This window comes from Coregonus clupeaformis, chromosome 20 (assembly GCF_020615455.1).
Source record: "Coregonus clupeaformis isolate EN_2021a chromosome 20, ASM2061545v1, whole genome shotgun sequence".
NCBI lineage: Eukaryota > Metazoa > Chordata > Actinopteri > Salmoniformes > Salmonidae > Coregonus > Coregonus clupeaformis.
Window position 1 is genome coordinate 685048 of NC_059211.1, and position 23504 is coordinate 708551.

General features: G+C 41.2%; 3 protein-coding genes across 5 annotated transcripts; 2 read left to right on the forward strand and 1 right to left on the reverse strand.

The window, feature by feature from the left end:
* The first annotated feature begins 377 nt into the window (after nucleotides 1-377).
* Nucleotides 378-5708, forward strand: fgf8b (fibroblast growth factor 8b). Its single transcript, XM_041838411.1, has 5 exons — nucleotides 378-1118; nucleotides 1246-1282; nucleotides 1997-2186; nucleotides 4427-4533; nucleotides 4881-5708. The coding sequence occupies exons 1-5, from the start codon at nucleotides 1060-1062 to the stop codon at nucleotides 5172-5174; spliced, it is 687 nt and encodes a 228-aa protein (XP_041694345.1). The 5' UTR covers nucleotides 378-1059; the 3' UTR covers nucleotides 5175-5708.
* A 3632-nt stretch (nucleotides 5709-9340) lies between these two features.
* dpcd (deleted in primary ciliary dyskinesia homolog (mouse)) lies at nucleotides 9341-11875 on the reverse strand. Its single transcript, XM_041838412.2, has 6 exons — nucleotides 11785-11875; nucleotides 11445-11525; nucleotides 11196-11320; nucleotides 10842-10975; nucleotides 10388-10490; nucleotides 9341-9857 (listed from the first exon to the last, which is right to left on the reverse strand). The coding sequence occupies exons 1-6, from the start codon at nucleotides 11846-11848 to the stop codon at nucleotides 9753-9755; spliced, it is 612 nt and encodes a 203-aa protein (XP_041694346.2). The 5' UTR covers nucleotides 11849-11875; the 3' UTR covers nucleotides 9341-9752.
* Nucleotides 11876-12079: 204 nt separating this feature from the next.
* On the forward strand, nucleotides 12080-23294 carry poll (polymerase (DNA directed), lambda). Of its 3 annotated transcripts, none has more exons than XM_045205762.1 (8): nucleotides 12080-12132; nucleotides 12344-12479; nucleotides 12681-13102; nucleotides 13202-13534; nucleotides 15084-15257; nucleotides 15476-15604; nucleotides 22173-22341; nucleotides 22630-23294. In XM_045205762.1, the coding sequence occupies exons 2-8, from the start codon at nucleotides 12365-12367 to the stop codon at nucleotides 22989-22991; spliced, it is 1704 nt and encodes a 567-aa protein (XP_045061697.1). In that variant the 5' UTR covers nucleotides 12080-12132; nucleotides 12344-12364; the 3' UTR covers nucleotides 22992-23294. The 3 variants fall into 3 exon arrangements, with proteins under 3 accessions (XP_045061697.1, XP_041694347.2, XP_045061699.1); XM_041838413.2 differs by having other exon boundaries at nucleotides 12086-12143; XM_045205764.1 differs by lacking the exon at nucleotides 12080-12132 and having other exon boundaries at nucleotides 12433-12523.
* Nucleotides 23295-23504: the final 210 nt, after the last annotated feature.

Genomic DNA, 23504 nt, shown 5'->3' on the forward strand with positions numbered 1-23504 from the left:
CTATTAATTGATTATTGGAAATTAATTAGTTGATTTATTAGTTGACAAATAACTAATCATAGGTTTGTTTGTGAATGTTCATGTTTTATACATTCTAGAATTGAGCTGAAACACTCATGTTTGATAACTTGTTAAATTGGTAACAATGCCAACATTGGAAGTAGCCTAGTAAGGCACAAAGCCTAGTCAATTAATGTGCCTCATATTATTGAAATACCACAACATTGTCAGGTGTCAATCAATACATGCCACTTCCAGTCCTCCTCAGCCTGTTACTATCTCCCACCAAAGGCTCCGCCTGCTCCCTGCAAGGATATTGCCTTTCCCGCAAGTGAAAGTATTTAAATGATGAGGGCAGTAGCCGCTGTATTCTGAAGTAAACCGGACCACAAGAAACACACGTGTGAGAGGTTGACATTGGAGCCCCGCTATATCGACCTTCTAACAGCGTTTCTTTGAGAGGCAAACATCACCAGTGGCTACAAATACATAGAACTATACATTTTGCTACCATTTTTTATTGATATCTATGCAAGATTCTTGATTTTTTATTATTGAATGGTCATCCATCTCCTCACTGTCGCGCGTAAAATATGTATACAAATAGGCTTATCTCCTAGCGCGTAATAATTCCATCCCACCAGTGCATATGGATTTATTACAATTCCACGAAAGCAACCGGGATATACATTATCTCTACTAAGCAACATCAAAGAAGACCTTGAATTCTGCAGGGGAGGGATGATTGACAGGAGAGGGAATTGACTGACTTGTGGAATAACGGTGGTCGCTTGATGACAGCGCGTGCTCTTTCCCTGGGACTTTTAATTCTGGATGGCCCCCTGAACGTCTTTAAATCGTCCCGGAACGTTTTATTGTGAATACTGTCAATGAGTGAATGTGAATCCTACCTGGAACTTCAGTTGTTTCTGGATCTCCATCGTCGGGCTATCAATTTATAAGCTGTAACAGAAGGGAGATAAAATCCAAGCTGAAACTCCCGCTGGGAAGGACTGTTATTTCCCAGACAACTCACGTGGAATTGGAATAGTGGAATTCATGAAGGAATATTTGACTTATTTCAATATGAGGCTTAGAACATCGAGATTAGGCTACCTGTGAGTTGTTATACTACTGAACTGTTAAGATTTAAGTAATTGGCTATATAGGCCTCTACAGTTACTTGACATATTTGGAAATGTATATGAAACATAAATATTTCTTTCTTTCTCTTTTATGTTTCAGGTTACTTCAATTCTTAGCGCTGTGCTTTTACACACAGGTACGAACCAGCATGCCTTTTTATGAAGTTTGCAGAGCAATGGACATACAATAACATTTCATAGCCCCTTAAAAATATTTCAGTCCATCAATGCAACTAATTATACCCATTTACAAGCGTTTTTATTCTTATTGATATTAATCCAATTCGTTTGTATATCTGCAGTAAATGTGTAATAACAATGAAAACATTTTATTATGAGTCCTAAGCAGTTGGCAACAAGTCAAACATCTTGAAAAGACGTAAACGCTCGCCTAAAAGGTAATTGTTAAAACATATGGGGATGGCGTATGGCTGAATTGAAAAATAATCGTTAAGGGATATAGCTAAGGGAGATGGGGGTGAAAGATCATTCGTGGTAAAACAACCTATCATAGGCATGTCATCTCGAGTGAGGACAGCGGACTCGATGCGTGCATCTCCCCAAACACTCACCATGCAAGGGCACTTTTTTTCTTCTAAAAGCCATGTGCTCGCAATTCCCTTTGAAATGCCTTTAACCTAAGCCCATATGAAAAGCATATGATTGGTGTTCATTGAAATAAATAAATATGTTTTAGTTGGAAAATAACTTGATCTGCTTCTCATTCATTTAGACTGACCATCAATTAACATGAATTATCAGTTAGGCTATGCTCTCACTGATGCATTTACATTTATAATTCAATCATTTTATTCATGCATTTTTTTGTATGTGTTTTTCTTGTTTGACAGAACACAGTGCAGTCCCACTCCCCACCTCCTAATTTCAAGCACCATGTGAACGAGCAGTGCCGGTTGTCTGACCGGATGAGCCGCCGGTTGATTCGGACCTACCAGCTCTACAGCCGGACCAGCGGCAAACATGTCCAGGTTCTGGGCAATAAGAAAGTGAATGCCATGGGCGACGACGGAGCTGTGCACGGTAAGAAACGAATAAAGCACGTCTATAATGAAACGGGAGCCTTCAAGTAGGCCTAGGCATTTTCGTAATAATTGTAGGACTTAATAATTGTAAGACTACAGGCCTAGGCCTATTCCAGATTTTGAAATTACCTAAATCTATTGATGGACACACGTCAATTTACAAGTCATGTAGGCGTATTGGAGAAGAAAATTAGGTATATTTTACAATTTAAAAAGCAAACAGTTTTATTTAGCATGAAGAAGTTTAGGTTTGAGTAGGCGGCGGGAGGGAAAAAATTCACCCGAAATGGATTCTATAGTATTGTTCTGTACTGGGATTCTCGGGAGAAACCCACTCAGAATATCTGGAAAACACATCAGAACTCGTCTTACTTTCTACCTTCTTAACATTTTCTGAGTAGCTTACCCTGTCAGAAGCGGTTGAAATACAGAAATATGACTTGCAATTTTCATAACCTTGAGACTGCCTATTTTTTTTTAAACCAAAAGTTACTTGAGGCGAATGTGTTTTTGTTTAATTCTGGCCCCCATTGTCTCTTGAAGGACACACGTCAATGAATATTCAAATCCAAAATATTTGAATGTTATAAATATACAGTAGCTCTCTCAAGTCCATCCTTTGAACAAAACATGAATTCATTCATATTTGGTTAAACATACAACAAACAAAAAAACGTTTTACATGAGAATAAGTGGTTTAAAATATCAGTGACTGATTAGCATTTGCCACGAGAATTACAAAAATGTGATAAATGTAATTGATAAAACAGAATTGTTTTAACTCACTTATCCAGAGTGGTGCTGAATGGCCCTTAGAGACAATACATTGTTTTTGGAAGGATTTGGGTAAACTGCATTTCTACCAAGTGAAATAAATAGGACAGAATTTCTCACAGGGCAACTTCATCGCACTGTTTCATCCACATTAAATTAAAAAGTTGTATTTCTCAACAGTGGTGGTCTAGACGTTTTCATAGGCCTCCTATGCACTCTTTGAAAAAAGGTTATTCGGCTGTCCCCATAGGAGAACCCTTTGAAGAAACCCTTTTGGTTGCAGGTAGAATCCTTTCTACAGAGGGTTCTACATGGAACCCAAAATGGTTCTACCTGGAACCAAAAAGGGGACAGATGAGGAACCCTTTTGGAAAAAAAAATTCTTAGAGTATAGCCTATGGACAAAGTGTACAATATAGACAGCTGTTTTGATTCAATCTATGCTAGGTTGGTAATTTTTCTTCCCACAAGGAAAAAATGGTCTGAAATTTAAATGGAGCAAATTCCTGTCACCAAAGTATTTTTTTGGTCTGTCCAGCCATCTTTCCACCACTACCATCCATTTCTCTCTATGCCTGCTGCCTGCTTTTTGGAGTGTAATTTTATGAGGAATTTTCATTGCTTTACAACTCAATGTATGACTCGGTTTATAAAGAGCGGTGAAGTCAGCATCTTCATTTTATCCCCTCTTTTCTCTCTCTGTTCCTCTTTCTTCTGTGTGCTCTCTCTCATTTTCTTCATCTCCCTCTCCCTCACACACACATACACACTCACACACACCTCGCCTTCACACACACCTCGCCTTGGCCTGAGCGTGCATGTCCTAAGTGGGTGTCACTCTTATAGCAGGCCCAAATCTGACCACTGCTCGGTGCTTTTGTGGCTGTGTCACTGACCGCTATGTTCTCTCACTCCCTCGTTCCTCGTTCCTCCCCATCATCTATGTGGATCGTAGCGCGGCATTTTACAGCCGTTCAATGACAATGGCTCAGTGCGAAGTCAAAGCCACTTTTGCTGCTATTCTAAAATACTTTAGTGTTTTTTGCCAATGTTTCGAATTTAATTTATGTTTGAATGTTTTGCCAGATACAATACTTTTCTCCCCGCTGGATGCATGGTTGATGCCATGATAATGAGTACTACAACTCAGCTGAAGTCATTATAACATAATACATAATAACTTAAGGTTATTACATCCAGGTTAAATGTAGTCCTCTGAACCAGTCATTACAATAACTTCACACCCTTTCTGATGTCATCACATCAATACTACTGGGCCAGCATAGTCTCACAGTCTGAAAGTTCAATTCAGTCTCAAATGATACTATTGGATGATTTTTTCACATGCATGCATATTGTGTAGCATGTTCACAAAACAGAATAACCTCATAAGCTTGAGAATCATTGTGCATTGTATCTGAGCTGAATAAAATTAAGAATATGATGTGTTTGATGTTTTTCTAGCCAAACTTGTGGTGGAGACAGACACGTTTGGTAGTCGTATTCGGATCAAAGGGGCAAAGACTGGCTACTACATCTGTATGAACAAGAAGGGGAAACTGATTGGCAAGGTACGTATTTTATTTATTTATTAATCCTTTGTTTAGGGAAGTCACATTGAAATTTACGTCTCTTTTCAAGTGAGCCCTGGAGGTTGGTTGAGTTCAATAAGTTCTGTAATAATTTTGACTGTGACCGAGAATACAAAGTTTCAGGAAAAGTTATGTCTGTCTTGTGTAAGGCTCTTCACTTGAGTTATGACCAGAAAAGCCCTTGTAGGGAGTAGGACATGATTTGGAAAGAAACTTGAAGGATTTATAGGACATTTACTTGTCAAAACAATATTTTAACATCCTCAGAGACTGAACCCCTAACTCATTCCGTCTCTCACCCTCACCCCCTCCTCTCTCTCTAACAGCGGAAGGGTCGCGGCAAAGACTGCATCTTCACAGAGATCGTTCTGGAAAACAACTACACTGCTCTCCAGAATGCTAAATATGAGGGCTGGTACATGGCCTTCACACGTAAAGGAAGGCCCCGCAAGGCCTCCAGGACCAAGCAACACCAGAGGGAGGCCCACTTCATGAAACGCCAGCCCAGGGGCCACCTCCTGGGAGACACCCAGCCCTTTGATGTCCTCCCCCTCCCCGTGGTCCCCTTCCACCCCCGGAGGACTAAACATACCCATCACCACCGCTCAGGGGCCCACTGAGGAAAGAACCTACGAAGAAGAAGAGGAAGCATAGGGAGGGAGGGGAACACACCAAGCAAAAACTATTACGGGCCAATGGCCAATACCACTACCACATTTCTGCTGCTTGCAAGGACTCCTTTTGTTATGTTTTGTGCTGGATTTTGTCTAAGACAATGAGTAGACTATCTAATCTGCTACGTCAGACCGAGGTTTATTCGTAGGAAAGAGGTTTTATAACCAGAGGACGATTTTAGTGCTCAAGCACTCAATGAGATTTGAATGAACGAAAGGACATCTTGGGCTTAGTGATAACCCTACTCAGCTATAAAGAGAGAATGTTATGAGAGAGAAATAATGAATACACATTACATGGCAGCTATCTTTGGATCATCATGTGGTTGCATCAACTAATTAACAGTGAATACAAGTAAAGCACATTATTTTGCATTTAGTAGGCCATTTTCTTTCATTTTCGTTTTCTACATACAGTGGGGAGAACAAGTATTTGATACACTGCCGATTTTGCAGGTTTTCCTACTTAAAGCATGTAGAGGTCTGTAATTCTTATCATAGGTACACTTCAACTGCGAGAGACGGAATCTAAAACAAAAATCCAGAAAATCACATTGTATGATTTTTAAGTAATTAATTTGCATTTTATTGCATGACATAAGTATTTGATACATCAGAAAAGCAGAACTTAATATTTGGTACAGAAACCTTTGTTTGCAATTACAGAGATCATACGTTTCCTGTAGATTTTGACCAGGTTTGCACACACTGCAGCAGGGATTTTGGCCCACTCCTCCATACAGACCTTCTCCAGATCCTTCAGGTTTCAGGGCTGTCGCTGGGCAATACGGACTTTCAGCTCCCTCCAAAGATGTTCTATTGGGTTCAGGTCTGGAGACTGGCTAGGCCACTCCAGGACCTTGAGATGCTTCTTACGGAGCCACTCCTTAGTTGCCCTGGCTGTGTGTTTCGGGTCGTTGTCATGCTGGAAGACCCAGCCACGACCCATCTTCAATGCTCTTACTGAGGGAAGGAGGTTGTTGGCCAAGATCTCGCAATACATGGCCCCATCCATCCTCCCCTCAATACGGTGCAGTCGTCCTGTCCCCTTTGCAGAAAAGCATCCCCAAAGAATGATGTTTCCACCTCCATGCTTCACGGTTGGGATGGTGTTCATCCTTCTTCTTCCTCCAAACACGGCGAGTGGAGTTTAGACCAAAAAGCTATATTTTTGTCTCATCAGACCACATGACCTTCTCCCATTCCTCCTCTGGATCATCCAGATGGTCATTGGCAAACTTCAGACGGGCCTGGACATGCACTGGCTTGAGCAGGGGGACCTTGCGTGCGCTGCAGGATTTTAATCCATGACGGCGTAGTGTGTTACTAATGGTTTTCTTTGAGACTGTGGTCCCAGCTCTCTTCAGGTCATTGACCAGGTCCTGCCGTGTAGTTCTGGGCTGATCCCTCACCTTCCTCATGATGATTGATGCCCCACGAGGTGAGATCTTGCATGGAGCCCCAGACCGAGGGTGATTGACCGTCATCTTGAACTTCTTCCATTTTCTAATAATTGCGCCAACAGTTGTTGCCTTCTCACCAAGCTGCTTGCCTATTGTCCTGTAGCCCATCCCAGCCTTGTGCAGGTCTACAATTTTATGTGCAGGTCTACAATTTTATCAGTTAATACAGGTAATGAGTGGAGAACAGGAGGGCTTCTTAAAGAAAAACTAACAGGTCTGTGAGAGCCGGAATTATTACTGGTTGGTAGGTGATCAAATACTTATGTCATGCAATAAAATGCAAATGAATTACTTAAAAATCATGCAATGTGATTTTCTGGATTTTTGATCTCACAGTTGAAGTGTACCTAGGATAAAAATGATAGACCTCTACATGCTTTGTAAGTAGGAAAACCTGCAAAATCGTCAGTGTATCAAATACTTGTTCTCCCCGCTGTATATGAATATATTTTTTATTGGAAGATTTGTAAAATACTTTTAAATGATGGAAATATTTATTGTAGAGTGTATATTAAAATCACGAAATAATTTTGACTTAATGTGCCGTTTCTAACCATTTTTCTAGTTGGGTCACTTTGGGGTCCCAAAGCATCTAACGTTGCCTAAAAAACTTTTGTTTTGTTTTTTTATTCTCTGGAGACCCAGATAACTGAGGGGCAATATCTGTGACAGGCTACTGCAATTCAATGTGCTCAGCAAGTGAGACTTGGGCCTGAATAGCTAGGGCTATGCATTAAAAGCAGATGAGGTCAGCCCACAATTTTGGCTCAAGACAAAGGTTACCACCATGTAGTTGCATTTCTCACGATCGCACACCGTAACCCTGTGATCAAATGGGCCCTTTGTGGCCCTCATATAAAAGGACATGTTATACAATAGTGGGTTCGAATAATAACACGAGGAGGGGTCAGTTATCAAAAAGAAGCTAGTCTCACAGGAGGGAGGGAGGGGGTAGGGGAGAGGGAGGCAGGCAGGCAGGCAGGCAGGGAGAGAAAGTGAAAGAGCACCGGCAAAATGTGGCAAAATGTGGCACCGGCTGAAAGAGGTGGAATGGCTGGGAAGAGGCATTCGGGAATGAAAGGACGGGGCAGAAAGAAACCCTCCTCTCACTCCCAGGAGCAACTGAGCATGACCGGCAGAGGCCAAATGACAGACCCCCCCTCACTGTTTGAAGTCTGGATGTCCTATTGGTTGTTTGCTAAGGGTCGGATTCCAAATATGAGGAATGGTTTTTCAGGATAGCTAAGCTCCAAGCGCCTCCAGCTTTGAGGACTTGCAAATGAATTAACAAATAAATGTTGTGATCAAAAGGTTCAATAAATCGGACAGGATAAAAACTCTGTACTTTTAGTGGTATTATTGTTACTCCTATTGAGAAACGAATGGCTATCCTCATGGCTCAATGGCTACTAGGACACATCATGCACATTAATTGTAGGATTATCCAGCTCTGCCAAATGAGAAAAGACAGCAGTGTACGCAAATCACCCTCCAAATGGTCGTTTAATTCCGTGTCCAAGGTTGTATTTGGACAACACAACGTCAAAGCAATCCAACAGCAACTCTTGATTTGAGACATGAGTTGAGCATTTTTTTCTCTGATGTTATGCTTTGTTTGGATCTGGTTCCCAAATCCCATTACATATCTTCTTCCCTTTTGGAAGTACACAAAGCACAATAGTGGGTGACCTGTGGTTTAGTCACCGCTTTTAACCCTTGTACTGCTCACTTGGTTTGGCACAGAGTCCCAGAAATGCAAGGAATCACCACTAGGTTAGAGGAATCTATATTTAAATGCAATTGTTCCTTTTTAGCAGCATTGTTTTCTTTTCATGCAGCATCTATGTTTTGTTTCTAACTGCTCTAGGTAAGTAGCTATACAATAGCCCATTGTGTTAAAAAGTACATCAGTAAAATTCCACTTCAGTTTTCATTTAATTCAATCAAACTTTGATGTTCAAACTTCAGTCATATTAGCTTAGTCAGATATAATGTCTTGTTAGTGATGTCCCTAGAGTTTGATGGTCAAAGTTAGCAAGCATTCAGTGCAGATAACGTTTCTCATTGTGGCTCACTGTGGTACTCGATTTACAAAAGAGCCTACAACCTTTTCCCACTTTGCAGTAATTCAGTACTACTGTAATGCAATTACCTATATTTACAAAGAAGCACACAACTTGTTCACTTCCCAGTAATATAGTGCTTCTGTCATTCAAGCTCCATACCTATCCTTGGCTATCCCCAGCCCCATCCCTGGCCGTTGGACTAGTCTTGGGGTTTGCGAGAGGGTTTGTTGGAGGTCTCTGAGCCAGTAAAGTCACCCTCTGGAGGACAGGGCCAGGCTCAGGGGACCATTAAGACCTGCTAGTACTGGCTTGCTCGGCCATAATGGCTTTCAGGGTGGCCAACTCTGGGCTGCACAATCATGAGCATAAGGGTACTCAGTTAACACAAATGGGACGTGCTTGTAAGGGCGACCCCGTCGAGAACAGTGTGTGTGTGGAGAAAAATAATAGGGAAAAGGCATTGTGTGTTGGAGTGTTTTACAAGGGAAGGACACCAAGAATTGTGGGAAGGGGATGAACTCTCTGCGTTTGGAGTATTTTAACAACTAATAGTTGCATAGTTAAGGGAAAGGAGAGATGTAGAGACAGTTAACAACATTATGGAATTTTATTCATCTTCAAAGGACAACAACACGTGTTAAATCCAATAAGTGTTCGTATCTCGCAACAATGATTCAGAACTTTTTACAGAACAGCAGCGACATTTCTCAAATACCTTTTTGATAGAACACTTGTAAGAACAAGTTGAAACAAGCAAAGTAACAAGTTTAAACAAGTAACTATGTTTGTAATTCACTGTCTCAATACTACAGCCCCCCACCCAATAAACACAATGAAAAGTATGGACAAGGCAAGGCACTGTGCAAAAATTTTCCAATGGTGGAATCCCATTGAGAACCAGAAATCAGAGTAGAAAAAATACAGGATACTGCATCACCAGTGCAAATCAAAAACGACTTGTTTGAGTGACATCACCTCAGATCCACACTGGAACTTCATTGAGTTTTGCAGTCGACGTCCCCTTCATTGGTTCCCTTCAGTTTCTTCACCTCCCGGAGTAACTCGTGCTCAAGGGTTAATATCTCCTTGGGCTTCTTGTACTTGAAAGGAAAGACAGAATAGGTCATTATTTCTACAGAAGCCCGTTTCTCTTCCATGTACATCCTTTAGTGTAATGTTTGGCCTGCAGTGGGATAACACAGAGGATCATTATACCCTATATAGTGCACTACTTTTGACCAGAGTCGGGCTCAAAAGTAGTGCTCTATATGTGGAATAGGGTACCATTTTGAACGAACACAAGAAATAAGAAATCCCAATAGCACAGAGAAACCGATTATGATAGGTATACACATAAAGTAACGGTCAATCTCTTCATCAGATACTTAGTAGGCTATCCTAATGTTTGTTCTAACAAATTCAATGATTAAATCCCTTGAGTTTATTGGTGTGTTCTGATACAAGTGAGACGAATAGAAACATATCGTTTCAATCTCCACTATCAACTTATAGTTTAGCTTCAAGTTTGCCTACCAGTCTCTGTATATTGGATATAAGACTTCATCCAAGGTGGGACTTGAGAAGTACTGTAGTTGGTTTGTTTGTTGTTGTTGTTGTCAGGAGTACTTACACTGACGATTAACGTGTTGTTGGCGTGGGTGAAGCTGAGTGAGGAACTATCCAATGGCAACTGGCTTCGGTCCAGATCAGGAATATTAAACTTCTTGTAGTACCTGCAAAGGATAACACACTGCAGTGAGAAAAGGGTTTCTTGAAGGCAAGATATCAATATTTTTGTCAACAGTGCCACCTATAGGGGAGACATCCTCAGAGAAAATAAAGGAAAATATAGGAGGCCTTCTCCATTGTGAAGACGTTACAACTGTAGAAATGTAATAGACTTTGAATGTGGTATTGCTTTTCGGGGACCGGTACGTAACGATATCTGAAGTGATATAGGCCTAGCAGTTTATCAGTAGACTTCTAAGGGGAAACAAATCAACTGTATGCTGAACTATTTAAATAAATATGGAATTCAAAGCCACGTTGGCAAGAGAGTGGAATAGAGGCAATTTGGATGTTACTTTTTGTTATTTGTCCGTATGATGCAGCATCGTTGATCAGGCTCCACTGAAATGTTGTAGACCTCTTTGGGGTACGGAAGGTTCCGGACTCTCCACAGGAAACTGGTCTTTGTGTCTTTGCGCATAAATACAGGCTGTGGAAATACAACAGAGCATTGTACAGTTAAATGCATACTATTTATTGATGATTCATTTAATTGTGAAATTGTGAAAATGAAGTTAATTCCAAGATAGTAAAAGTTTTAGTTGACACATTTGGATGAGTACTGTTGTTGATAGTGAATTAGTATCAATTTGCAATTTAGTTCATGGACTGAAATATAACAGATGTATATATTGTATAATACAACTCACGTTTGAACAGTTTTCCTTGATAACATCTGATTCCAAACAGGCTACAGTAGATTGGACTAGCTCTCCAACTTCTATCTCCCATGGTCCCTGTCCTTTCAAGGTGCTTTTTGAACGCCACTTCCGTACTGCAAAGTAAACATGAATGTAAGTAACAACAGATGAGAGTGGAAACAATATAATGCACAGGAAGCAATGTAGCTAATGCAGGATACTTTTGATAAGATGTTGTCTAATCTGAAACAAGCTTACCAATGAGCTCATCTGTTGTCAAGTCATATTCTTCTGCCATTTCTTTCCCATCTGTAAAGAGATAGTGTATCTTCCTTTTCCCTGGAAATAGGTTTGCAACGCACCAATAGAAATTCATTTAAATGTGAACAAGCTAGCTTTCATCTTTGCTAAACAGATTTGCTAGGCAAAGTGAAAGTGAGTGTTGGTTAGCAGCTAATGCTAGTTAGCGAGCTTATAACTGACACTGACGTCTTACTAGATGAATGCGAGGGTAAATGTTATTATAATGTCATTATAATGTTGTGATACAAAACATTATAATGATGATAACTTGTCTATATTTCTCTGTTTCACTCACCATCGTGTATTAAAGCGGTTTTCTTGGATGCTTTTAGGAGATCTGACCAGCTCTGCACAGCCATATTGCAAAAAACAGACACTTCCTAAAACATCACGTGTAGCCACGGCAACGGAGGTTATAGTGAAACGTATAATATATATTTCATTTTTTAAAACTTTATAATCTGTCAAAAACATGCTTACATTTACTGGATAAATAATGTATAATTTTTGACAATATTGTCTGGAAAAATATTTAATATTTTCGTGCAAAGACTAAAAATTGATCTATAACGAAACGGAAGTTGATTTATTTTTAAACTATCTGCATTGTCACATTGGTTTGTGATTTGGCCGTCTCAAAGGGGTAAAACATATGTATGTGTAGGTTTAAACAAAAAAGTTTATCGACCAATGATAGTAAATTAGCTTCATAAATATATAACGTAACATATTTCAGTGGAGTGAGTGAACCTCAGCTGTTCAAAACAGTTAAATGCCGTTGTTGTTGTCTGCTCGCTAGCTAGCTAACATTGCTAGCCAGTGTTTGTTGTCACATTCTGTTCTATATTTTGCAGGGCTCCCCTTTCCCTGGCAAAATGTCTGCCTACGGAATTATGAAAGCTTTCCCCAAAGTGAAGAGAGCAGGGGCACGTGAGGGAAAGGATGCACCCCCACCAAAGAGGAAGTCTGATGAAACTGTACCTGTTACAGGTGTGGGCTGTGTTTGAGAACATCAGATCCGTAATACATTTTGGGTAAATTGTGACTGATTGACTGATCTACAAATAATAATGATTTTTATGATGCTAGATTTGTAGATCAGTCAGTCGCTGACCGCAATGCAGTCGATGTTGAACAAGCCCTGTGTGTGTGTGTGTGTGTAAAACTGTACTTTTCCCAATCCCATTCCAGGGACTGCTTTCCAGGGCGTCACCGTACACATATTACCAACCGGCATCGGGAACGCCAGATGTCAGATCTTCCAGAGACAGATTGTCCAGAATGGAGGCCAGACTGAGAGCTCCCTCTGTCCCACTGTCACCCACGTTGTAGTGGATGACAGTATGGACTGTGACAGGGCTTTCAGGCTGCTCAAAGTGGACAGGCTGCCCTCTGGAGTTTATTTGTTGAAGTGCACCTGGCTCAGTACCTGCATCAGTGAGAAGAGACTGCTGGATACAGCAGACTACAGCCTACTCAACCCAGACAAAGACATGGAAACTACAAAGGAGGATGTCAAAGAAGACGTGCTCAACAGTGTCCCACTCCCAGCCACACAGGACATGAAGCAGCCGATCCCTGATGAAACAAAACCAGATGAGTCAACAGAGACTGTACGTTGATGACCACATAACCATTAACCATAACCCTGTGACTGCATTATAACTTCTTCTGGCCCTAATCATACACTTCTTTACTTCATGTATCCAAAGGTCCAAGACACTAAAGACGACTTCAAAGACGAATATGGCGTCTCCCAGAGCGATCTGGAGGCTCTGATCAGCGGCCTGCACCCCAAGGACGAGACCCCTAGCCCCAGTACTGCCGCTGCCCCCTCAGACCCCCAACAGAAGCCTCTCTCAGGGAAGTGGGTGTGTGCCCAGTCCTCCCAGTCCAAGGTTGACAACTACAACAAGCACATCACAGATAAACTGGAGGTGCTTGCCAAGGCCTACACGCACCAGGGAGACAGATGGAGAGCGCTGGGCTACTCCAAAGCCGTCAACGCCCTCAAGAGCTACCACAAGCCTATCACGTCCTATGAGGTGGGTCATTTAGTACCATATCTGCATAGTTGGTGATTATGGTCGGCCATTTTGTATTTGTGTCATTCCTGTCTCTCTATTCTCACTATTTCAAACATTGTGAAATGTGGCTGATCGGTTGGTTGGTTTACTTAACTGCATCCCTGTTATTGACAAGATGGATGCATAAATCGATGGCTGCCGGTTCAATTCAATTCTGTTTTTACGTGTTTTGTATCATATTGTACAACAGCTGATGAAGCTAACGCTAACGGCCCTGCTACACTAGAGCCATCGGGCGTCCGGCATTGCCATCAGCCGTCAGCCATTGAGGAAATGCTTTCTTTGAAATCAATGAAAGCTGCTTCACTACCCGTGTTGCGTCAAGCTCAAGAATCACCTTCATTCTGTCTTGTGAATTTAAATAATTGAGAAATAGTTGATTATTGTTGCTTATGGCCTCGACTATACACCACTGGTTATTTTACATAGATTTAATAATAATAATAATAATAATATGCCATTTAGCAGATGCTTTTATCCAAAGCGACTTACAGTCATGTGTGCATACATTTTTACGTATGGGTGGTCCCGGGGATCGAACCCACTACCCTGGCGTTACAAGCACCATGCTCTACTACTACTACTAGCTAGCTAACTACATTGAATAGCTAGCAACTTGTAAAATTAGAGGATCATTTAATACAACCACTAGCAACAATTTAATGAGTACCTGCGAAAAACTGGGCCAAAGCTATTGTACTTACGCATAATCAGTGAATATGGTACAGTACAGTAGGAAAAAGTAGAATAAAGAAGCTCCTCCCCCTCTGCTCCTCTCAGCTCTCAAAACAACGTGCTCTGTGTAGCAGATCAAAAGTCACATTGACGAGATGCTGATGGCAAAGCAACATGACGTGTATAGTGGAGCTGAAGAGTTAGTGTTATTTCCTGATAGTTGCTTCATTTGTTGAAAACACAATCTACACAGGACCTTCTAATCAGCAGGTTTTGCATGGGTGGACAGGGTTCTCCCCAGGGTTTTTTAACAAGGTTGTGCTGCTGAGTACGGCCGGGGGAGGCCTGGAGGAGGGCAGTGCCCCCTGTTTGGACACCTGTAACTGCCATTTCTTGCAATATATTTTTTTTAAAATTGCCTTATATGATAACAATTAAAGTAACAAAAATTAAATGTAAAATATTACATGGTGGTGCAGCGCCTCTCTTCTAGTCTTTGGGGAGAACCCTGGGCGGAGTTTAGTTAGTTAGTAGACCAGTAACAAAGAGTTCCAAACCTCTGCCAATAACAGCTAGTTTTCTGTTTTTCCCTCCCCACTCTGACAGTCCTTGCTAATTTATTGCTTCAGAAATAGTTTTTTGTTGCTAAAAAGCTATTTTAGTTTCTTTTTGACCATTTGAAATGGAAACTATTACAGTAAGGTACATAATTGTTACCCAGAAAGATTTGATATTAGGATAAAAATGGCTGCAGTGGCCCTTAACTCCTTGTAATTGACTAAGCCTAATTCAATGCATGAACAAACCGTAACACATGCCTGTCATATTTCAGGAGGCCTGTAAGATCCAGGGCATTGGGAAGAAGATGGCTGACAAGGTCATGGAGATCATGGAGAGTGGGCACCTCCGTAAGATAGACCACTTGGGAGAGGCAGTGCCAGTACTGGAGCTGTTCACCAATATCTGGGGGGCAGGGGCCAAGACTGCCCAGATTTGGTACACACAGGTTAGATGGATTGATCTTACAAGGTGTTGGTTGTCACACAGTCAGTCTCTCTGTCGGTGTGTCTCTCTCTCGCTCTCTGATTTAGAATGATACACAGCTCTGACTGTGTAAGATTTGTTTTGTTTTTGTATTATGGAGAGTGCAGTTATTTTAGTGTTTGATAGTGTGATACAAATTGATTTGACATGAGCTAAAAAAATGTATATTTTCAATCTTAGGGGTTCCGCACTTTGGAGGACATCCGCACCAAGGCCAATCTGAACCACAACCAGATAATTGGACTCAAACACTACGACGACTTTCTGGACCGGATGCCCAGAGAAGAGGCAGCCGCCATTGAAAAAACGGTAACACATCTCCCTCTTATTGTCTCAAGCACCAACATTAAAGGTCAATCAATGTTAAAATGTAACATTCTATTAGTTATAGACTAAACAGGCCTCTTCCTTCCACTTCCCACTACGTCTAGCGGGGTTAAGAGAGTTTCTTTAGAAAAGTGTCTCCAGTCCAGTACTGTAACCCCCTTGCGAACAAGAGATCTTGTAAAGTGAAGTGCTACGGGACCTCAAAGCCAAGTTCCGATTTTTTTAAGTTTGCCTTGGCCCCTAAGCAGACTGTCAGTCCAGTCCTCCTAGCCTGGTCTGTGTGTGATGGAGAAAGCAGACATCCCGCTCTCTGTCAGAGTCCTGCCGGCCGCGTCCCTAAGGGGGGGAACTCGCTCTTAGAAATTTGGCGCATCATATGTCAGCAGATACCAGGGCCGCGTTTCATTCCAGAAAGGTGTTTCCTCCCCTTCTGCCTCCGTTCACTTCCTTTCATGGATCTGAGACAATTGGGTGGGTGTAAAGCAAGAACTCAATTAGATTCCACCCATAAAGGTAGATAGAGGACTCATCATGGATATAACCCTTTTTAGCATGGACATTGCCATTGAGGGCTTCCACCATTTTAAAGTAGTCAACTGCATGGGGAGTCCTATGTGTTGGGAGCAATCAGCCAATGAAGAAGAATAAAATGGACTACTTTAAAATGGAGATAGCCCCATGCTGTCACAGATGTATAATGGCACAGATACAAAGATGAGTCCTCTATCTAGCTCTATGATTCCGCCTTATTGCTTTCACCTGTCCAGTCCTATCAGATCTGTGAAGGGGAGTGAATGAGGGAACATAATCCTGGAATGAAACGCGGCCCTGGTCACTGGGAGCACCGGGTACAAAGCCAATTGTTTTCATATAGTATTACTTGGATTTCCCTGTTCCTTTCGTGGCTGCCAGATATAACGTGCAGATTAGAAAGATGACTATAGCATGTGTCCTTCTGACTTGTGGCTTGTCAAAATAATATGTAGTGTCGTCAAAATGTATCTGGCTTGCTTGAATACGGTTAATGCTTATTTGTTGACCGGCAAGGCTTTACGAAAATAGACCATTTTCTTTTCTAATTTCAAGTAGGTAATATAAATACAATTTGAGGACTTGTCTTGAAGATTCAACACAAGTGTACAAAATGTTATTTTGAGTCCAAATATGAATGGGAAACAAACCAAACGTTCTGTTATAATGAAGGCCCCTGAGAGAACATTATTGGGGAAAACTTTTAAACATAGTTTAGAACCCATAACCATTCATTATAAATACATTGTATAATGCAAAGTGGTCCTCACCACCACTGGTCTGGGATCCAAACTGAATTGCTCTTTTTCACAGTTGTTTTTTAACTGAGACAATAGTAAAACACAATAGTGTATCAGAAAAACAATAGTGAAATAGCGATTCAATTTGGATTCCCAGGCTACCCCACCCCACCACAGATTTGACTGTATATCAAACAAACAAAAATGTCCCTGTCCTGTTGTAAATGTATAGGTGAGAGAGCCCCCATCATATATTGTATCCCAAACTGTAAAATGTTTCACTGTATGTGAAACAAAGTTAATTCAGTGTTGTCTAGAGTTGGGCTATATATGATTAAATCAAATATTGTGATATTTGACATCGATGATATATCATGATGTGCAAGACTATACTCTAATTTAACTTTACAAATCAAAACTGCCTTTTATCAGTTAGGTTGTATCAATATGTTGAAAATGTAGTCTAAATAAATGAATTAAGCCTTATTTTCTTTTGCCATACAATTATTATTTAATGAGAATGCTACTATAATATCGTAAATAAGCACAAAAATGTCACAGTCTGGAATTATTTAGTCATTAACCCTTTACACTTGTGGGAATTGGCCTATGTGAATAGGGATAAATTGAAACGTTTCTTACAGAAGAAATATGAAAAACATATGCATAACGATGGTATCAATTGCAAGGGAACAGTTTGGAGATACTGTGAAAATTATTAGACCAAAAGGTGAGCACACAACAGTTCACCTGACACAAGACTGAATCCAAACATTACACTGTTGATTTTATGTCCATTTTACATTTACTGTACTTTTCGCCGTGTTTGTTGATAACGAAATCTGAAAATACTCTGGATACATTCAGTAACATGATAAGAATATTCCTGGAAAATGTGAGGTAGGTGCAACATGAGACAAACAAATGAAAAGTGTTTGAGTGAGAGGACTAACTGGTGTCTCCATGTTGCCACACACCTCTCCAAAGTGTGCACAGTTCCTAAGCAATTTCAATGCACTTTTATGACTCAAAGAAGTCTTCAACTATATGTTTTTTTTTTTTTTTTTTTGCTGTCCTAGCTGTGACATTGAGGAACTAGAGCAAGCACACTTGTAGTTGTTTAGTTTAAAACACAACCTTGCATTCCCGCCATCACACAATTACTGTTGCTGTTTATGCAATCCCAAAACAGTCTATTATAAATCGCAATCTGGGTCAGGTGTGCCTGATTTGAAAGCTTGTTCTATTGCCAAGATGACTAGCTAAGTTATAAGTTAGGCTTTCACAAGGCAATTCAGAGAAACGGATTGCAATTTTGGTGCGCATAGAAAGGAGTCATGAGTGCATTCAGGTGGCGAATATTCTTCAGAATAAACAAACATAGGCTCATTCTGTTTAGAACAACCCAGGGTATGACGCCATGTCATCTTGTAACTGTACATCAAACATACTGATCATAAACGCTGATACTGTATATGACATGAGTTTTATGATTTGGAGATGTGAAGTGCACATTTGGACTCCCAGTGTTTGACTTGCTTGTATGACAGCAAAGCAGTATTTATTATAATAATCCTCAATGTATCATCTTTCAAAATACATAGAGTCCTCTTAACAGAATTTCCCTCACTCAGACAACAAAACATTTCAAAAGTTGTCCAACTAGCAGGAGGGATGGGGGCAACTTCTTGCTGCGCGCAGTGCTCAAGTTCAGAACAGCTGTCAGTCAAAACCCATACAGCGTTGTGAAGCACAGAGCCTGAGCTCTGATATCATGTATAGCATATTACTGTACAGCCACTATGTTCCAATGTAGGTACTTATCAGTGCCCAAATCTGCCATTTTCAACCTGTATACGGGTACAGGTTTATAGGGCTACCGGCTCAAAACTATTATCGGATATCAAGATATATTTCAAGTAGCATATCGTAGAAGAGGTCTCCCCAAATATTGCCCAACCCTAGTGTGGTCCCATGCTAATATTATATGCCTTAACATGAATCTATCCTGTTGTAAATGTGTATAGTTGAGGTAGTCCCCACCATATCTTTCATGCCAAACTGTAACTTTGTTCCTCTCCGGTTGTACATGTACAGTATCTACAGTCGTGGTCAAAAGTTTTCAGAATGACACAAGTATTGGTCTTCACAAAGTTCGCTGCTTCAGTGTTATGAGATTTTTGTCAGATGTTACTATGGTATACTGAAGTATAATTACAAGCATTCCATAAGTGTCAAAGGTTTTTATTGACAATTACATTAAGTTAATGCAAAGAGTCAATATTTGCAGTGTTTATCCTTCTTTTTCAAGACCTCTGCAATCCGCCCTGGCATGCTGTCAATTAACTTCTGGGCCACATCCTGACTGATGGCAGCCCATTCTTGCATAATCAATGCTTGGAGTTTGTCCGAATTTGTGGGTTTTTGTTTGTCCACCCGGCTCTTGAGGATTGACCACAAGTTCCCAATGGGATTAAGGTCTGGGGAGTTTCCTGGCCATGGACCCAAAATGTTGATGTTTTGTTCCCCGAGCCACTTAGTTATCACTTTTGCCTTATGGCAAGGTACTCCATCATGCTGGAAAGGCATTGGTCGTCACCTAGCTGTTCTTGGACTGTTGGGAGAAGTTGCTCTCGGAGGATGTGTTAGTACCATTCTTTATTCATGGATGTGTTCTTAGGCAAAATTGTGAGTGAGCCCACTCCCTTGGCTGAGAAGCAACCCCACACATGAATGGTCTCAGGATGCTTTACTGTTGGCATGACACAGGACTGATGGTAGCGCTCACCTTCTCTTCTCCGGACAAGGTGTTTTCCGGATGCCCCAAACAATCGGAAAGGGGATTCATCAGAGAAAATGACTTTACCCCAGTCCTCAGCAGTCCAATCCCTGTACCTTTTGCAGAATATCAGTCTGTCCCTGATGTTTTTCCTGGAGAGAAGTGGCTTCTTTGCTGCCCTTCTTGACACCAGGCCATCCTCCAAAAGTCTTCGCCTCACTGTGCGTGCAGATGCACTCACACCTGCCTGCTGCCATTCCTGAGCAAGCTCTGCACTGGTGGTGCCCCGATCCCGCAGCTGAATCAACTTTAGGAGACGGTCCTGGCGCTTGCTGGATTTTCTTGGGCGCCCTGACGCCTTCTTCACAACAATTGAACCTCTCTCCTTGAAGTTCTTGATGATCCGATAAATGGTTGATTTAGGTGCAATCTTACTAGCAGCAATATCCTTGCCTGTGAAGCCCTTTTTGTGCAAAGCAATGATGACAGCACGTGTTTCCTTGCAGGTAACCATGGTTAACAGAGGAAGAACAATAATTTCAAGCACCACCCTCCTTTTAAAGCTTCCAGTCTGTTATTCTAACTCAATCAGCATGACAGAGTGATCTCCAGCCTTGTCCTCGTCAACACTCTCACCTGTGTTAACGAGAGAATCACTGACATGATGGCAGAGTTGAAATGCAGTGGAAATGTTTTTTGGGGATTAAGTTCATTTTCATGGCTAAGAGGGACTTTGCAATTAATTGCAATTCATCTGATCACTCTTCATGACATTCTGGAGTATATGCAAATTGCCATCATCAAAACTGAGGCAGTAGACTTTGTGAAAATTAGTATTTGTGTCATTCTCAAAACTTTTGACCACGAGTACCAGTCCAAAGTTTGGAGACACCTACTCATTCCAGGGTTTTTCTTTATTTTTACTATTTTCTACATTGTAGAATAATACTGAAGACATCAAAACAATGAAATAACACATGGACTCATGTAGTAACTAAATAAGTGTTAAACAAATCTAAATATATTTTATATATTCCTCAAAGTAGCCACCCTTTGCCTTGATGACAGCATTACACACTCTTGGCATTCTCTCAACCAGCTTCATGAGGTAGTCACCTGGAATGCATTTAAATTAACAGGTGTGCCTTGTTAATTTGTGAAATGTATTTCCTTCTTAATGCGTTTGAGCCAATCAGTTTTGTTGTGACAAGGTAGGAGTGGTAAACAGAAGATAGTCCATATTATGGTAAGAACAGCTCAAATAAGCAAAGAGAAACGACAGTCAGTCATTACTTTAAGACATGAAGGTCAGTCAATACAGAACATTTCAAGAACTTATGAGGAAGTTTCTTCAAGTGTAGTCGCAAAAACCATCAAGCGCTATGATGAAACTGGCTCTCATGAGGGCCGCCACAGGGAAAGGAAGACCCAGAGTTACCTCTGCTGCAGAGGATAAGTTCATTAGAGTTAACTGCACCTCAGATTGCAGCCCAAATAAATGCTTCACAGAGTTCAAGTAACAGACACATCTCAACATCAACTGTTCAGAGGAGACTGCGTGAATCAGGCCTTCATGGTCGAATTGCTGCAAAGAAACCACTACTAAAGGACACCAATAAGAAGAAGAGACTTGCTTGGGCCAAGAAAAACATGAGCAATGGACATTAGACCGGTGGAAATCTGTCCTTTGGTCTGATGTGTCCAAATTTGAGATATTCGGTTCCAACCGCCATGTCTTTGTAAGACGAGGTGTGGATGAACGGATGATCTTCGCATGTGTGGTTCCCACCGTGAAGCATGGAGGAGGAGGTGTGATAGTGTGGGGGTGCTTTACTGGTGACACTCTGTGATTTATTTAGAATTCAAGGCACACTTAACAAGCATGGCTACCACAGTGTTCTGCAGTGAAACGCCATCCCATCTGGTTTGCACTTAGTGGGACTATCATTTGTTTTTCAACAGGACAATGACCCAACACACCTCCAGGCTGTTTAAGGTCTATTTGACCAAGAAGGAGAGTGATGGAGTGCTGCATCAGATGACCTGGCCTCCACAATCACCTGACCTCAACCCAATTGAGATGGTTTGGGATGAGTTGGACCGCAAAGTAAAGGAAAAGCAGCCAACAAGTGCTCAGCATATGTGGGAACTTCAAGACTGTTGGAAAAGCATTCCTGGTGAAGCTGGTTGAGAGAATGCCAAGAGTGTGCAAAGCTGTCATCAAGGCAAAGGGTGGCTACTTTGAAGAATCTCAAATATAAAATATATTTAGATTTGTTTAACACTTTTTTGGTTACTACATGATTCCATATGTGTTATTTCATAGTTTTGATGTCTTCACTATTATTCTACAATGTAGAAATAGTACAAATAAAGAAAAACCCTTGAATGAGTAGGTGTGTCCAAACTTTTGACTGGTACTGTATATGTGAGGGAGGCAGCCCTGTTATTCGATGCCAAATTGTAACATAACATATCCCTGTCCTTTTCTGCTGTATAGGTGAGGGAGGCAGCTCAGTTTCTGGACCCGGGCCTGTTGGCCATGGCCTGTGGTTCGTACCGGCGGGGGAAGGCTACGTGTGGAGATGTTGACGTCCTCATCTCTCACCCAGACGGGAAGTCCCACCGGGGTGTCTTTAGCAAAGTGTTACAGATCCTCCACCAGAGCGGTAGGAGGACACGTCCAAATACAGGACATTTGATTAATTAACTGTTGTGGATTCCCAACCAATTATAGCACATGAATAGTTTTTTTCTCTCTGGTGTTAACAATTCATCTTCTTTCACAATGATATTATTCATAATTTATTTGACATCTAAAGTATTTAATAGTGGGATAAGCTGAGAGCTGGTTCATAATTCACTAGGCATGATCGTTTGTGTTGCAAAACGTTTTGCTACGGTGTGCCCTAATGAATATGACCCGGTTCTTGTTCTTTTTGTTCTTTTTTATTCAGGCTTCCTGACAGACGACCTAGTGAGCCAAGAGGAGAGCGGCGAGCAGAAGAAGTACATGGGTGTGTGTCATCTGCCAGGACCTGGCCGGCGACACCGCCGCCTCGACATCATCGTGGTGCCCTACGGCGAGTTTGCCTGCTCCCTCATGTACTTCACCGGCTCGGCACACTTCAACCGCTCTATGAGGGCATTGGCCAAGACCAAACGCATGAGCCTATCAGAGCACTCGTTGAACAGCGATGTGTTGAGACAAGGAAGTTTGAAGGTGTATGGGGGGACACCACTACCCACACTCACTGAGAAGGATGTCTTCACCCATCTGGGAATACCTTTCAGGGAACCTCAGGAAAGAGACTGGTGACTGGTGATGTTGATGTTTTTAATACTGGTGGTATGAGTTGATGCATAGGTTATATATTTCTATATTTTTACAGAAAAATTATGATGGTGATAGTGGTGAAGTGAAGATCATGCTTATGTATGCAGATTTCAGACAGTGTCATATCAACATGTCAACTGTGATTTTAGACTTTGTCTTGAATTGTATGATAATCTCATTTTACAGAAAGGAAAACACTTAAGATGCATAGTGGCTGCTTGGTATGTTTTTATGAAGATAAATAATGATGATTACAGAAATATTAAACACTACTTTTAACAATCACTTAGGTAGTCCTTATTTTTACAACTATTTGTTTCCAAAGTAGTAGGTATGTTGTTTGTTATTGGTTTATTACTATGAGAATTGAACATGAAACCTTATTTTTCATTAACGCTTGTCCTCGCACTAGAGGTGCTCTCAAGTATGATTGGCTGAGGTTAGAGCCAGCTGGCTTTTTTTGCTTCACCATAGGTCAGCCTGCAAAGTGAGTGG

What these genes read in the sequence shown, in the direction of transcription:
- fgf8b (XM_041838411.1), top strand. Translation starts at nt 1,060, where the DNA reads ATGAAGGAATATTTGACTTATTTCAATATGAGGCTTAGAACATCGAGA. An exon ending in ACATCGAGATTAGGCTACCT is followed by an intron (nt 1,119 to 1,245) that starts GTGAGTTGTTAT and finishes TTTATGTTTCAG; the next exon opens with GTTACTTCAATTCTTAGCGC. An exon ending in CGCTGTGCTTTTACACACAG is followed by an intron (nt 1,283 to 1,996) that starts GTACGAACCAGC and finishes CTTGTTTGACAG; the next exon opens with AACACAGTGCAGTCCCACTC.
- dpcd (XM_041838412.2), bottom strand. Translation starts at nt 11,848, where the DNA reads ATGGCTGTGCAGAGCTGGTCAGATCTCCTAAAAGCATCCAAGAAAACC. An exon ending in AACCGCTTTAATACACGATG is followed by an intron (nt 11,526 to 11,784) that starts GTGAGTGAAACA and finishes ACCTATTTCCAG; the next exon opens with GGAAAAGGAAGATACACTAT. An exon ending in TCAAGGAAAACTGTTCAAAC is followed by an intron (nt 10,976 to 11,195) that starts GTGAGTTGTATT and finishes GTATTTCCACAG; the next exon opens with CCTGTATTTATGCGCAAAGA.
- poll (XM_045205762.1), top strand. Translation starts at nt 12,365, where the DNA reads ATGTCTGCCTACGGAATTATGAAAGCTTTCCCCAAAGTGAAGAGAGCA. An exon ending in CCCAGATTTGGTACACACAG is followed by an intron (nt 15,258 to 15,475) that starts GTTAGATGGATT and finishes TTTCAATCTTAG; the next exon opens with GGGTTCCGCACTTTGGAGGA. An exon ending in CAGCCGCCATTGAAAAAACG is followed by an intron (nt 15,605 to 22,172) that starts GTAACACATCTC and finishes TCTGCTGTATAG; the next exon opens with GTGAGGGAGGCAGCTCAGTT.